This window comes from Apaloderma vittatum, unplaced genomic scaffold (genome assembly GCF_000703405.1).
Source record: "Apaloderma vittatum isolate BGI_N311 unplaced genomic scaffold, ASM70340v1 Scaffold7125, whole genome shotgun sequence".
Lineage (NCBI taxonomy): Eukaryota > Metazoa > Chordata > Aves > Trogoniformes > Trogonidae > Apaloderma > Apaloderma vittatum.
Window position 1 is genome coordinate 1,020 of NW_009715374.1, and position 13,594 is coordinate 14,613.

The 13,594-nt window shown below is 46.6% G+C and overlaps 1 protein-coding gene across 1 annotated transcript; it reads right to left on the reverse strand.

Annotated features, from left to right (window-relative positions):
• Window positions 1-1,904: 1,904 nt before the first annotated feature.
• Window positions 1,905-9,428, reverse strand: HDAC3 (histone deacetylase 3). Its single transcript, XM_009869107.1, has 13 exons — window positions 9,253-9,428; window positions 7,825-7,906; window positions 7,024-7,080; window positions 6,873-6,928; window positions 4,717-4,850; window positions 4,368-4,448; window positions 4,206-4,279; window positions 3,918-3,982; window positions 3,467-3,556; window positions 3,315-3,373; window positions 2,808-2,887; window positions 2,255-2,412; window positions 1,905-1,974 (listed from the first exon to the last, which is right to left on the reverse strand). Exons 1-13 carry the CDS (start codon window positions 9,426-9,428, stop codon window positions 1,905-1,907), a joined length of 1,182 nt encoding a protein of 393 aa, XP_009867409.1.
• Between the last annotated feature and the right edge of the window lie 4,166 nt (window positions 9,429-13,594).

The window sequence follows — 13,594 nt, forward strand, 5'->3', positions numbered from 1 at the left end:
GACTTAATACTTCATACTGTAATTACACAAACTATAGCTCGCTTCTGGCCAAGCTTTACCTGCTCCCCACAAAGCTGAAGCCTCGGGCTGGCAGTTGCGTAAACATCCTAACGGGAACAGGCATTGCCTGCAAACACAACAGCAGCTTTGGTCAAGTTGGCATCTCTTGGCCCTCACCTCCCAGGTTAAATACCTTTTTCTTTTCTACCTCTCTTGTTTTTTTCCACAGGTTTATTGGAAGAGGCTGGATGCAAGAGGATTGTCAACCCATGCCGGCCAGCATGAGCTTATTCGATAAATGACAAGTGCCGTGGACCTGGGGAGGAGGAGCAGAGAGGGAAATAGTGACAGGTCTAGAAACAATCACTAACAAGGGCTTTAGGGAACCAAGACTGCAAAGTACAGATTCTTATGGAAATTTCAACTCAGAGAAAACGTGATATTTAAAACCATTCCAGGAAAGATTTCTTGAATCAGCTCTGCAGCTTCCTGCAAAGCTTTTGCCACACTCAGAGGCATAAGCACGAGTGGCCACCATCCCACCTGGCTTGAGGAATTCAGGGTGCTCTCCTCTCATTGTGCACTGAGGCTGAAAACTCACCAGCATACACTTCGAGGAGCTGAATGCCCTCCGTTCATTCCAACAGGTCAGATGGTGAAGGACAATACCCTGCCAGGGACGATATGCACGTTCTTAACAGCAGCCAAAAAGGTGCAAGCATTAAACAGGCAAACAACAGGTCAGGTAAGAAAAATACTGCCTCTTCATTTAATGTTGAAAGACATCAGTAAACAAACAGAACAGTACAGTCAGAGGCTAAAGCCCTCCCACCTCCCCAAAGGGCACACAAACCACAACAGGTACCAGGCAACGACTCTGGCGAGGGAGCAGCAAAGTCTGGGATTCGAGGACAGCCAAGAGAAATCTCTGCCATGTGAGGGCAAGGAGATGGGACTTGGAGGAAGCAGCTTCCCTCACCCCTGAAGCAGAGTGACATCTTCTGGATACCGTCAAGAGGGAATGGTTTCCATTCTGAGCAAGCAGCCCAAATCTCTTGCTAACACACAGAAGGGCCATGTGTGAATTTGGAAAACACAGCTGGAAGCTACATCAGAGGTGCAAGACACACTATGTACTGACCTTGGCAGCTAAACCTCTGTTCCACAGTGATTTTAGCCTCTTGAAGAATAAAGAAAACAAGGAAGTTAGGTCCAACTCGGCAAAGTGTTGCAGTACTCTTGTGAACACAAAACTGAGCACGGGGGTGAACAAACAAGACTACATCCTTCCATCCTGCTCCATCAAGCTGCTCCCTGCTCCAGGGACACTCGTGACCCCCTGTCCCACAACCGGCCTTGGTCTTCTCAAAAAGAGCTGTGGGAGCATCAGATGGTTAAAGGGACATCAGGAAGCAACTCTCAGGGCAGACGTCAGAGGACAGTCAGCTGGGTACCTGAGTGGAGGGCCAGGAAAAGTGGGATGTATCCTGTGTTGCTGAAGAGAGGCAGAGATCATAGGCACAGCCTGCTCCAGCTCCCACCATGCTGGCAGAAGCCCGCACAGGAGTTATGGGAGGTGACCGAACCAGCACGGTCAAGCTTTGAAGGCAGTCACACAGCTGCCAGCCAGTACACAACATGGATTCGAGCGCTGCTTGAATTTCCATTTCCCAGAGCAGTGACACCTGGAACCATGACACATGGTGGAAAATAAGGAACACATTTCACTGCTCTCTGCCTCTCCAGGTAGCAGAAGCCTGCAGTGGTGCTGTTTCTGCTGCCACCGCATGCAATCACATACAAAGGGAGGGCTAATTGGCTCCTACATGGCCCAGTTATCTGCTCCAAGCACCCATGTCCAATTGTGGGACACCCCCATAGTCCAGAACCCCACATCAGAGCCCTCAGATCTCAACGTCACTCTCTTTGTCGTTATCATGGTCACCGTCATAAAACTCGTTGGCAGCTTCAGGCCTGCGGGAAAGAAAACCACCATCAGCATGGAGAGCCCTGGGATCCCTGAGGACAGAGAAAGCAGCCTAGGACACACTGCCAAAAGTTGGAAGACGCCCAAACAGCCCATGAAACGTTATGTGAGATCACACATTTCTAGAGAGGGCCTTCCTGCATACAACCAGAGACACAGAGGTGACTTAGTATCTGTTCTAGGAAACAGACAGTCTCTAGCGTGTCACCTGCCCGTCCCAGCAGAGACAGAAAGGGAAGCCCACTTCTCCAGAACAAGATCTGGTACCTGCTGTAGTTTTCCTCAGAACCTCTTTCCTCCGGATCGGGCTCATCTGTGCGATCATAGCTGAGCAGGTCGGAAGGGACATCGTGGATCTGCACGCTGGGAGCATGGTTCAGCATTTTCAGATTCTCAAATATCGTCTGCCTGATTTGATCCAAGTACTACACAGAAAAAAAACCAAACAGTAGAGGGATCACCACAGGGAGATCTGGCAGTCTGCACAGAGTCACTGCTACCTGGGCCTGCATCATCCATGTGGTGGTTTTAAGAAACAAATTGGTGCAAAAAGCTGTTCTATCAGAGCAGAGGAGAGGTGGGAGTCACTTCAATTATTGATACTCGAGCACACAGAAAACAGTAAGACAACCTAGAAAGGTTCTCAAATGCTATGAGACTTTCTGACATCCCATAGGAAAGGCTCTACTTAGTTTTTATCAGTTTTCTGCCCCATGAGAATTCCTTCTCCTTGGGCTCTACCTGGTTTCATAGGACAGATCACCGACTACTGGGTTTTGGAGTACACAGCTGACATTGCAATAAAGCTGCAAACACTCACTTGTCTGGAGTTCTGATTTTCAATCCTCGTACTGACGTCAGGATGAAGGGTGAAGTCTGGAGCGAAGTATTCGAAATACTCTGTGATGGAGTGAGCAAGAGCGTTACCTCACAGAGGCAAGGGAGCCGAGCCCGCATTGCTCTGCAGAGAGCAGAGCTCACTCTCCCAGCATGCTAGGGAGTGACCAGACCCTAAAAAGCAGAGTGATGTACAGCTCTGCAACTGCAAGAAATTATACAAAACAGAGCGAGCAAAAGTAATGTTTGGGTCTCGGGTCACCAAATAGGAAATTAAATGACACATAACACAGTAAGGGTGTGTCTGCCCAGTAAAGCCCAGAAGTGGGCCACAGAGATGAGTAAGGCCATCTTTAAGATGAGAAAATGCTGTCACTTTGACCTCGGGGTCTTATCTCTGGTCAGTCAAGAATAAAAGTGTTAATTCTTCAGTTGATATAACAAATACTTGACCTCAACTAACGAGGAAAAAAATGGAGCTCCAACTTACCACTATATGGGAGTTCTTCGCTAATTGCTTCATCTACAAGCAATGATGTTTCGTAAGTCCTGAAAGCATGGAATAAGATGAGCTCAGTTCAGAGAAAGCTACATGGTGCCCACAGCAACTGCTTAACCAGTGCTCTTCAACAAGAGACTCACCAGCATCGTGCTACATTGCGGACTGTGTAACCACCTCCTCCCAGGACCAGCAAAGGGATGTTGAAGCTCTTTACATACTCCACACACTCTCTAGAAAAGCCAAACAAACAAAAAAAGAAGGCAGAGCTGTTAACTGCAGGACACATTCAGGTGTCAGAAGTGTCATCGCACACTCCAACAACACCACAGCTGGTGTGATACACCTGGAGTTCAGGGCTTCCACCTCGGGAGCCGGAACCACGGGCTGCTCCACAAATCACCGCCCTGTGGTGCCTTGTGCAAAGTTTCCTTCTGAGCTCCCCTCCTTTCACAGAAGAGTTAAAAATAAACGCCAAACTGCTGGAATGTCAAAGTCAAAGCTCAAGCCTTGCCACAGAGGACTCACTAGAACCCTTGAGACTAAAGGATGGTCTTTCAATTAACTGCTCTGCTCCAGCCCCACTGTACTTACCCATGTCCTCTTATACTGAGGTTAAAACAACCCAAACGGTCACAGCCCAGGGAATCGGCACCACACTGGGGAACAAGAAAAGAACTACTGAATTTTTGCGACAGAGATGCTGCTTTGACACACATGAGCATCTCCACCCTCACTGCCTCTGGGGTACAGACAGCAGCTCAGATAGAACAAGCCTAAGTCAATTCCCCAGGGAAGAGAAGGCAACACCTCAACAGCAGCCCTCTCCACCCTACATTCTCTGGAAGGGATGGGCATGCGCACAGGGGTTTGCTTTCTTACCTGCAGTACTATGCAGGTGGGCTGATAGTAATCTACCACCTGGTTAATGACTGGCTGGAAGAGGTGTTTGTAACCTTTGGAGAGAAAGGTAGATTTGTCATGGCTCCGGTGCAGAAGGACCAGCAAACGCCTGGGCAAGGGAAAGCAGCAGGGAACACCTACTTTGGTCATCAATGCCATCCCGTAGAGGAACGTTGAGACAGTAGTAACGACCACTCTCTGCGCCGACTTCATACATGTCACCTGGCCAGGGAGAAACAGGAGAGTCAAAGCAGGTCCGAGACTGCAGAGGTATTCAAAGGCCAGATGTGGTCTGGGTTGAGATCTCTTAACCTAGCTCCGATCCCTCCTTCTTACAAATAACCGTACTTCTGTTCCTCTCTAATTGCTTTTCCACATCCTTTCTTCCATCATTTCTCTAATTTTGTGATTTCACACTTTTCTACTCCAGCAGAGCTTTCAAAGGACTCTGAAGCGAGGCCAGGTTCACACTATACAGAAAATCACATACCAGTACCAGGAAAGAAATAGTTCCCATATTTATGAAACGACACTGTCATGACACGGTCTGTCAAGTAGAAAGCCTCCTGCACTCCGTCTCCATGATGGATATCAATATCAATATACAGAACACGAGGATGATACCTATTGAATACAGGAGGAAAAAACAGCGTTACTGTCTGCACCGCACCCAATCTCACTATTCCTCACATGCCTCAGTATCACCTGTCACCAAAAACCACTGACATCTGCCTGCAAGACCACCTGCCAAAAGAACTTACCTGTTACCTGTCCCACCTGAGGTGTACCGAATGGGTTAGATATGAGACATTTGTATACAGTCGAACAAGCCCCATCACTAAAACATTTTATTTCTGATGTGCTTGAAAAGAGATATTAGAACAAAAGGTTTTCAGATGGGGTCAGAAATGTCTTGGAAAGTACTTGATGAGAAGAACCTATTTTAACCACCCAGGTGTTAGAAAGTTGCAAGGTTTTGTTTCCTCTACAAACAACATGCCTCTAGTTAATCTTTAAGAGCTCAAACTATTTTTAATCATATCAGGAAATGAAAGGTATGCAAGCCGAGGAGGAGGCAGGAACAGTTACTTCCTCCACATGCCAGAGTACTGGCAGAGCTATGTCCCAGCAGGCTAGCACCAAGAACACCAGGCTGGACTAAATTTCCAGGAGAAGAAGCCTGGTGCATCATGGAGAAAGAGAGTGAAGAAGGGGAGATCACCACAAGTAAATGCATTGTGGTCAAAGCCAATGTGCTGTCCACCACTGGGGACACAGCCCTAAGCCATCCCTGCCTGAAGCTCTAGAGCTGTCTGCTCAGCTGGAGACAACTTCTCCAACTTTTTACAAGAATATACTGCATCTGGTCAGGCCCCAAGGACAGAGGGGCATCCCTGCCAAAACCTTAGGGGACTGAGGAAGGACCTGAAAAAACAAGACATCAAAACAGAGAGGAGGAGGCATGTAGTTTGTGCCATCTGCTGTGGAATCGTGGCTCTAAGTGTGTCTGGAGCGATCAGATCCAACTGGTTGATGGTGCCGACCCATGCTGATTAGACAAGTCCCTTGCCTCAGTCTCCCAAGAGAGACATAAACTATTTAAGACAGCCCAGATTATTCATCCCATAGACAAAGAGCAGCAAGGAGAAAGGGCTGCATACACACAGCCCTTCCACACCAGTAAAGGGAGAAAGGGACCTTCTCAGAGCAGAAACAGCACAGTGCTCCTATGGTGGGAAGCAAACTCAACTGCGAAGCTACCTTCTGCAGAAACAGTTCCTGAAAATAAAGAACAAAAGCTATTCTCTTATTCTTTAACATGTTATAATCTCCCATGAGGGGTAACAGGGCTGTATTTGAAGCCTCTGGTATATGGGACTTCTGTAAGACTGAAAAATGAGTGTGCAGAGATACACAGTGAAAACTTGAGGTTCCAAACACAGAGGAATGAAGACTGGCAGATGGGAAGGAGGTACAAAAAACGCCAGTACATCCCATAAATCTGACTTTGAGAGGAAGTAAGCTTGACATCGGTCATGTAAGTATTGTCTGGTCAGTGCCAAATACTTTTTAATTCCATCTTGTCTCAGATTCAGTGACAAGGAGTGCATTTTAGAGTACAAAAAATAATTAAAATCACAGATTAATGCAAGAAACAGAAGGTATTCATGTAACTCTTCCATTCTGAATTTATTTTTCATTTTCTAAAAAAAACTATTAAACTCCTTTATTCAAAGCAAGTTTCCTTTGATCATCCACGTGTTGCTCAAGTCCTGCTCTTAAGCCACTCAAGCAAATCAAGAAAGATTTGAGTCATTTAACTGTCTCCAGTGAGCCATAATTACCTATGAAAAGCTCACTGTGGCACAAACATCAAGACTCAGAAGACCCTGAAATTAGTGTTTCACAGATGGATGAGAAATGGAATTGGAGAACTCTTCTGTATCTCTTAAGCTGCAGACAAAAAACAATGGGGTCAGATATTCCAATTTTCAAGCTTCCCCTCTTGTGCCTAAAGAGGAGGCCAGGACAAAAAACAAATTGTTGGCATTATGTGAAGGGGAAGACAAAGAGGGAGAAGAGCAAAGCAGCAGAGGGAAACCACACACCAGCCAGGACACTACTGCACTTGCCCCATGTCCTTACTTGAGCAGCTCCAGGATGCCGATAACTATGTCATTAACGTAACAAAACCCAGAAGCCTGCAAGAGAGGGAAAACCAAACAGTGTTAGAATGAGATCAGTAAAGAGTCTGGACCTCAAAAAGACAAAGTAATACACAGATTTGCCTTGTTACCTCAAACTTTTTGGCGTGATGCAGGCCCCCGGCCCAGTTTATCGCAATATCACAGATCTACAAAAGAAAAGATAAGTTAGTTAAAGGCGACAAGGTGGTAACAGCAACCTTGCACCCACTTCCCCAGTGTAACTACTTCAACATACCCAGCCCTATCACCCACAAACACCCTTCTCGCCTTCCAAAGCTCCATCTTGGCCATTACCCCAGCAGTAATGTAAAACGGTTGGTTTTGGTTACGTCATGTCCATACTGGATCGATCCTGTTAGACCAGAAAAGATCATCTCCCACCACCACCTCCCCTCCTCTAGCTGCAGACAGAGCCCCCAGCACAAACAGTTTGTCCCTGAACTGGCTCTTCACACTCCTTAGACCTTTCTTAAGTCTCTAGAAGACTTGAACCTCTGTACCTTGGGTGTTTTTTATACTGTTTCGAGGGACCTTCTTCCTGCGTGGTCTCATTCAGTGCATTTTGCTAGCAGAGACCTGGCAGCACTCTTGACGTCTCCCAGCAGCCAGTGAAACTTTCACTGAAGACCCCAGTTTTGTTCTACAGTGCTGAGAGTACTTTGGTGAGTTTAGTACGTGCAGCATTAGTATCCTGGTTAAACATCTACTAAATGGTTGCCCCTGACACTACAAGAATTGTCTAAAGCTTACCAGTCCTACAGGTATTCACACTGCAACACAGCAGCACTTGCTGCCTTGTTTTACAAAACAAATCCATGAGTTTTTCCTTAAACTGAAAACCCGTTGGCTTACATTTGGGTTTCAGAAGATAAGGACATCAACCCAGTTACCTTGTTGTTCAGCTGTGTGGCTCCCTGCAGGGAGGCCCCAGTATAGCGAGAGCAAAATTCAAAGAGGCCTGGAAACACCGGGCTGAAAAAGAAACCAGGATTCAAACACAGAACATCTTCTCATTCCTTCCCATTCCTCCAAAGCAAAGCCAGGAATAAAACTGTCCAGGGACATTACCTGAGCAAGATCAAAACTCATTTTCTGTGAAAGAGTTAATCTGGGATCACCCTGACCCTGCTTATACCACACTGAGTACCAGCAATCTGGCTGCAAACACAATGGGAAACTCAGTGAGTCTGATAACAATTACCAAAGCTTCCAAGCCAGTCCTGAAAAGGCCTCACAGGACACACCAGCATCTGTCCTGCAGCCCTGAAAACATCTGCTCAGAACTAGGATGCGATGTGAGACCGCATCAGGAAAGGGTAGGGGTGGTCTGCTTCTCCACTACCTCCCCTGGGCTGTATCTGGAAGATATGTGCCCCTCATCTACCTCCCAGCACACACCCAGCGGGGGGCACTGCCACCAGAGGTGAAGGCTGCTCCTAGTACAGCACGGAGGTCTGATCCATCCCAGCACACAGAGCCAGGCCAGGTACCAGGAGAGGACAGAAATGCAGGATGCAGAGACGTCACAAACTACATTCATGGGCAAGCAGTGGCTTAAAGACTGTGGGAGTTTCTTTTCCTCTCTCCTTTTGGCTAAGGTTTTTGGTAATCAGAGCAGCAAGGTCACAGAACAGTCTTTGGATTCTCAGCCTAGATATTAAAAACCAGGCTACACTAGTACCTGCTTGGGATGGGACCATTTTCTAGTTAACGGCACTCTTCCCATGCTAGCACAGCTCTGCCCTCTGCAGAACACATAAAAACAGTTTTACTTTCTGACAGCCCTTATAATCCTCAACCACACAAGTCACAGTGCTATTTCCTCAGTCACCCACAGAGCCCTTCCACACATTTCTTTCCAGTTTCATCTCTCACAAGCATTAAAGACTGGAATTGAATATTGTCAGCAAGATCTCACGTAGTTTTGTACGGAGGTACAAGTATCTCTTTACTTCTACCTAAAAACATCAGGCTCTGAAAGCTGCCCTGAACTTAACATGCTAAAACGAAAGGCGATTGTTAAATAAAATAGTTAGCAAGTTCAAGAAGAACTGGAGGTTCTGCAAGAACAAGTACAGATACAGACTCGATCCCAACAAGCTTACAGCCTAAATATAGATCTAAAAAGGAGGACTGTAAGTTCTAAAGAGAAGGGAACCAAGGCAGTTCCAGTCATCTGATACACAGAGGAGAGACATGCACCTCATCCTGGTTAAAAACAAATAAGAAACGGGACATTCTAAAATTGCTCTCTGGCCGTGGGCGATGCAGGAGTGCCTCTTCCAACTGCAGGTTGGCAGAAGGCCCAGAGCACTCACCAGTCATCGCCCACGTTGAAGGCGTTGAGGCTCTTGGTGAAGCCCTGCATGTTGTTGGGGCTCACTCTCTGCAGGAAGTCGATGTAGTCCTCCGAGTGGAATCGGCACATGTCGTGCTGGGACGCCTGGTACGGTTTGAAAACCTTTAAGAGAGAAAGGCAAAAATTAGTTCCCATCCAAACATCCGCTTGTTTTGGCTGAAAGAAACTTCAAGTTAATTGACAAATGACCCACAAGAGCTAGATGGCAAAAAAAATATTCCGTTACGTTGGCTTCCTGACGTTCGTGTTCATTTAAATTCAACAAGTCGCTCCACAAACCTACGGATTTTTCTCATTCAGCCACAAACTCATCTCCTGCCTCCCATAATAACTGCAGCTCTTGCTACTACTCTCCAACACCTTACTTCTCTCGCTGCACATGCACCCCTCCTTGGGCGAGCCAGCAGAACAAAACAGCTGGGTCCAAACTACAGCATTTTTAATTTGCTGGAGGGCACTATTTCCTTATCGGTCACCAGCTTTCATACTATTTTAAGACCTCAATATAGGGGTGGTATTGTTCCCTCTGCCAGATTTGCCTGTGAAGAGCTGATAGGTTCAAGAGTTACTTGCAGAAAGCTCACAGACTGACGGGAAGAGTTACGTAAGCTTTGTTTCCTTTGGAAAGCTGGTGAAAAATGGTCAGGGAACTGAATGGATTCAAATTAAAAGATCTTGTGACAACACAGGCGTGCCAGTTCGGGGCCTACCGTACATATCTCAACCTACAGGATGTTAAATATTAACACCATGTGAGAGGGAATTAAAGTTGCACTGAAATCAGTAAGAGATCTTTTTTGCTTTTCCTCATTTCCCTTAATTAAAGCAGGCACTTTACCGAAAAAGTGGAACATGACAAAAATAGTTAAGATGCACAAGCTTATCCCCAAAGGGAAGATTTATCAGGGCCACCACACCAATGTGCCTATTCACTGGGCTAAGTGGGAAACGTGTTAATTTTCAGAAACATCAATATACCCTTAACAACTGCATGCCCTCTCCTCGATTGCAGGACAGTGTTTTCCACATGGATGCACGGGGTTTGGTGTTTCTGGGATGTCGCTGCCTCTGCAAACTCAAAGAGGATGAGGCACCTCACAAGCACCTGCTAAGGACGAAGGAAAGACCTATTTCCCAGGAGGGGTCTGTGCAGGCACCTCCTGGGAATCCAGACAGATGGTTAAACAAGACCAAAACCAATGTACCAAAGAGTCGCAGCTGAGAAGAAGTAGCTCTCATGGGATATCCAAAAGCAAGGACCTGTCATTCAAAACAGAAAAGGGGAACACCAGCTTTTTGCCTGGAGGCAGAGAGGGCAGATAATGAGGTAACTACAATGCAAAGTTAATGGTACCTTTTATAGAAAAAAATCGACCCTCATCCCCGCTTTCATTTGCTCCTAACTTTGCCAGTGCCGGACTGCTCCAGCTGAAGTTTTCTCTGCTGTTTCCAGCTTCACGAGGGCATCTTGCAGAAAATGTAACCCCCCAAAAAGGGTTTCAAGGCTAAATACGTGGCAAAGCGCACAGCTCTGCCTACTGCCTCGTTCAGCCATGGGTCTGACCTTTAGAGGTGCAACGCCAGGATATGCTTCTTGCTACTTCTGCAACTCTAGGGAAAAATCCTAACTCTAGGGATGTACTTCATAGAAGTTCATATATTTACAGCAAAAAATTGAAAGATAAATTCTGCCAGGATTCCACATACCCTGGGTGTGCTCCAGCTGCATTCCCCTGCCGCAGTCAGATTCCCCTGTGGCTGGATGTGATCTTACTACAGACCTATATTCATTACATACAGAAGCTTTTCTATGTTTAAACACAACAAATTAATTTTATATATTGCACCAAGGAACTGTTGCGCTGGTCCACTCTAGCACCTTCAAAAACTGATACTGCGCTTTCATTTCGGGACAGCTTATTTTCTATTTGCTTTTGTTCAATCTGCAGCAGAAGAGCTCAAACTTGAGCCCAGGCCAAACACCAGGCACTTGGGACAAGAAAGGACAAAGCTGTGCAGCACAGACGGGCAGGTACCAAGCAGTTGAGATCTAGCTTTGCCCTCTGCCTCACTTGCAGCGGTTTGGCTGATCAGACTTTGCCCTAAAAAAACAAAAAGCAAGCAAAAACATACCGCTATCACACTTGCAAGAATTCTGCACTTCATCCCGCCCAGGAAACACTGTAAACATGCCAGAATTAAAACCACTGGTCTAACCCTGCTCTCTCGTGCTCACAGTGATTCAGATTTGATTCTAACAGTGCCTGATTCTCAAGCGCTTAACAAGCAACCTTTAGGGACAGGCTGGTTTTGCTACCACGACAACTAGACACTTAGTCAGGTCTTTGAAGGTGCAGCTAAAGGTGGTTTTAGTTTTGCTTTATGTTTGAGAGGGGAAGCAAATCCAGATGGAAAGTGCCTGGTCTAGCTGGAAAGGGACTGGAATTTGCACACTTCTGCCTGACAGGGCTGCACGACTGGCATGTTTTCACAGCAGCTCCAGATTTATCCCTGAATTCCACATCATTGACACCAACCACACTTTCCTCTCCACAGCCTCAAAACAAGCTCAACTATTACCAGCTCTTTGCAGTCATCTACATGTAAAAACACAAAATCGAGTTCTATTAACAACCATTTTTAGAGCACACACCTCAGAGCAATCTCTGGGGTCGCTCAGTTCATGCTCATGAGTAACAGAGAAGTGGTTGGTTTGGTGAGCACCACCAGGAGCCGAGCCCGACTGCAGAAGGGCGAGGAACACGCATGGGATGCACGAGCACAAAGAGACAGGGCAGGGGGAAGTCCCAACATCTCTCACAGAGCAGAGCAATGACGGCTTTGTGCTTTTCTTTCACCTCCCCTCCCTGGTTTGCTAACTATGCAGGATGATGATCATGACAGAAGCACTCCTCACCTCTTTTAACGAGGTAATTCCCATGAAAAGACCCTGTAAATGCATGTGTGTATGCCTATATAAATACAAACATAGATGTAGATAAAATGAGAAGTGCTGGGAGCTGTAGCCTACAACTTTTAGAGTAACATTCAGGAGCACAGGCCCTTCCCCAGGGCCATCAAACAAATCACAGGCTGTGAAGACAATAGGCAGCAGCTACACCTGGCCTCTGGATCAGATAGCACGACCTGGAACTGCACCAGTCAGCCCAGGAATTAAACTGCTCAATGGTCTGGAACAGCTCAGAAGCAATCCTGCTGCACTGAGAGTACAAGGCAATGGGTGACAAAACAAGCTGAACCCAAAAACATCAGCAGCTGCGGGTGGCACCTTCTGCACACTGAAATAGGCAAAAGCCGCCTCAAGAGGGGCAGAACGGTAAAAGACTTCTGGCAGTCCCGTCTTGACCTTATATTAAATTGCAAGCCCCAAACTCCTGAGAGCTTTTAATTTGCTCTATGCTGCAAGAATAGACAGAAAAGTGAGCAAGGATTCTAAGGAATGGAGCATGGTTCCGCCCTGCTTGCACTAAGTGAAATAAAACACTTCCACAGAGGGGCACCACGTATACATAGTGATATTCTGTTGTTCCCAAACTAGTTCATTTCTGGAAAGATGAAGATTTAAGTTTTCCTCCTGATTATTGCTGGTTATGCGCCGATCATGTTTTATCAGGCTTACACAGGCTAGATTTCAGGAAGAGGTCTTTGTGGTAGTAAGAACCAGAGGGCACCGGACGAAGCTGTTTGAGCCAGTTGAGCTACAAAGGCTCTGAAGAGTGGGCTGGACAATCGCTGATCAACTACGAGATGGGGTTAGTGAACTCCATTAAAGGCAATAAGGTGAATTAGCAAGGCTTTTGAGTTTGTGGTTGTGTTTTTGTTCAGATTTACTATTCTATGATCACAGAGCCCACAGCGGTCCCTGAGTCCTTCCTAGAATGGGCTAGGGAGACAGAAATTTCTAGCTCAGTCCCCAGCAACGCTGCTGCAGCTCCAGGCATGGCACTGTATGCACAGGTCTGAATGAAACACATACGACCAACAATGATGCCTTCCAGGTCAGCTCTAAGTGAAGGAATCAGGCCAATGCAAATGTTTGAGACTGCTTAAAGCCTTGTCTGTAACAACTCTGTTACCTGCTGTGCCCAAAGCAGAGCTGAAGGAGAGGCAGTGACACAAGAAACCTTTGAAGAACCTACAACCACAGCCCAAGTGTTAACATAGAGGCCACAGCTAAATCCAGCAGGGCAGCACAGGGTTCTCTGACACCTTTCTGATGTGGTGAAGCTTAAAAAATCCGCTCTGACCCCTGCCTGCCCAAAGCCACCTGCTACATCCCT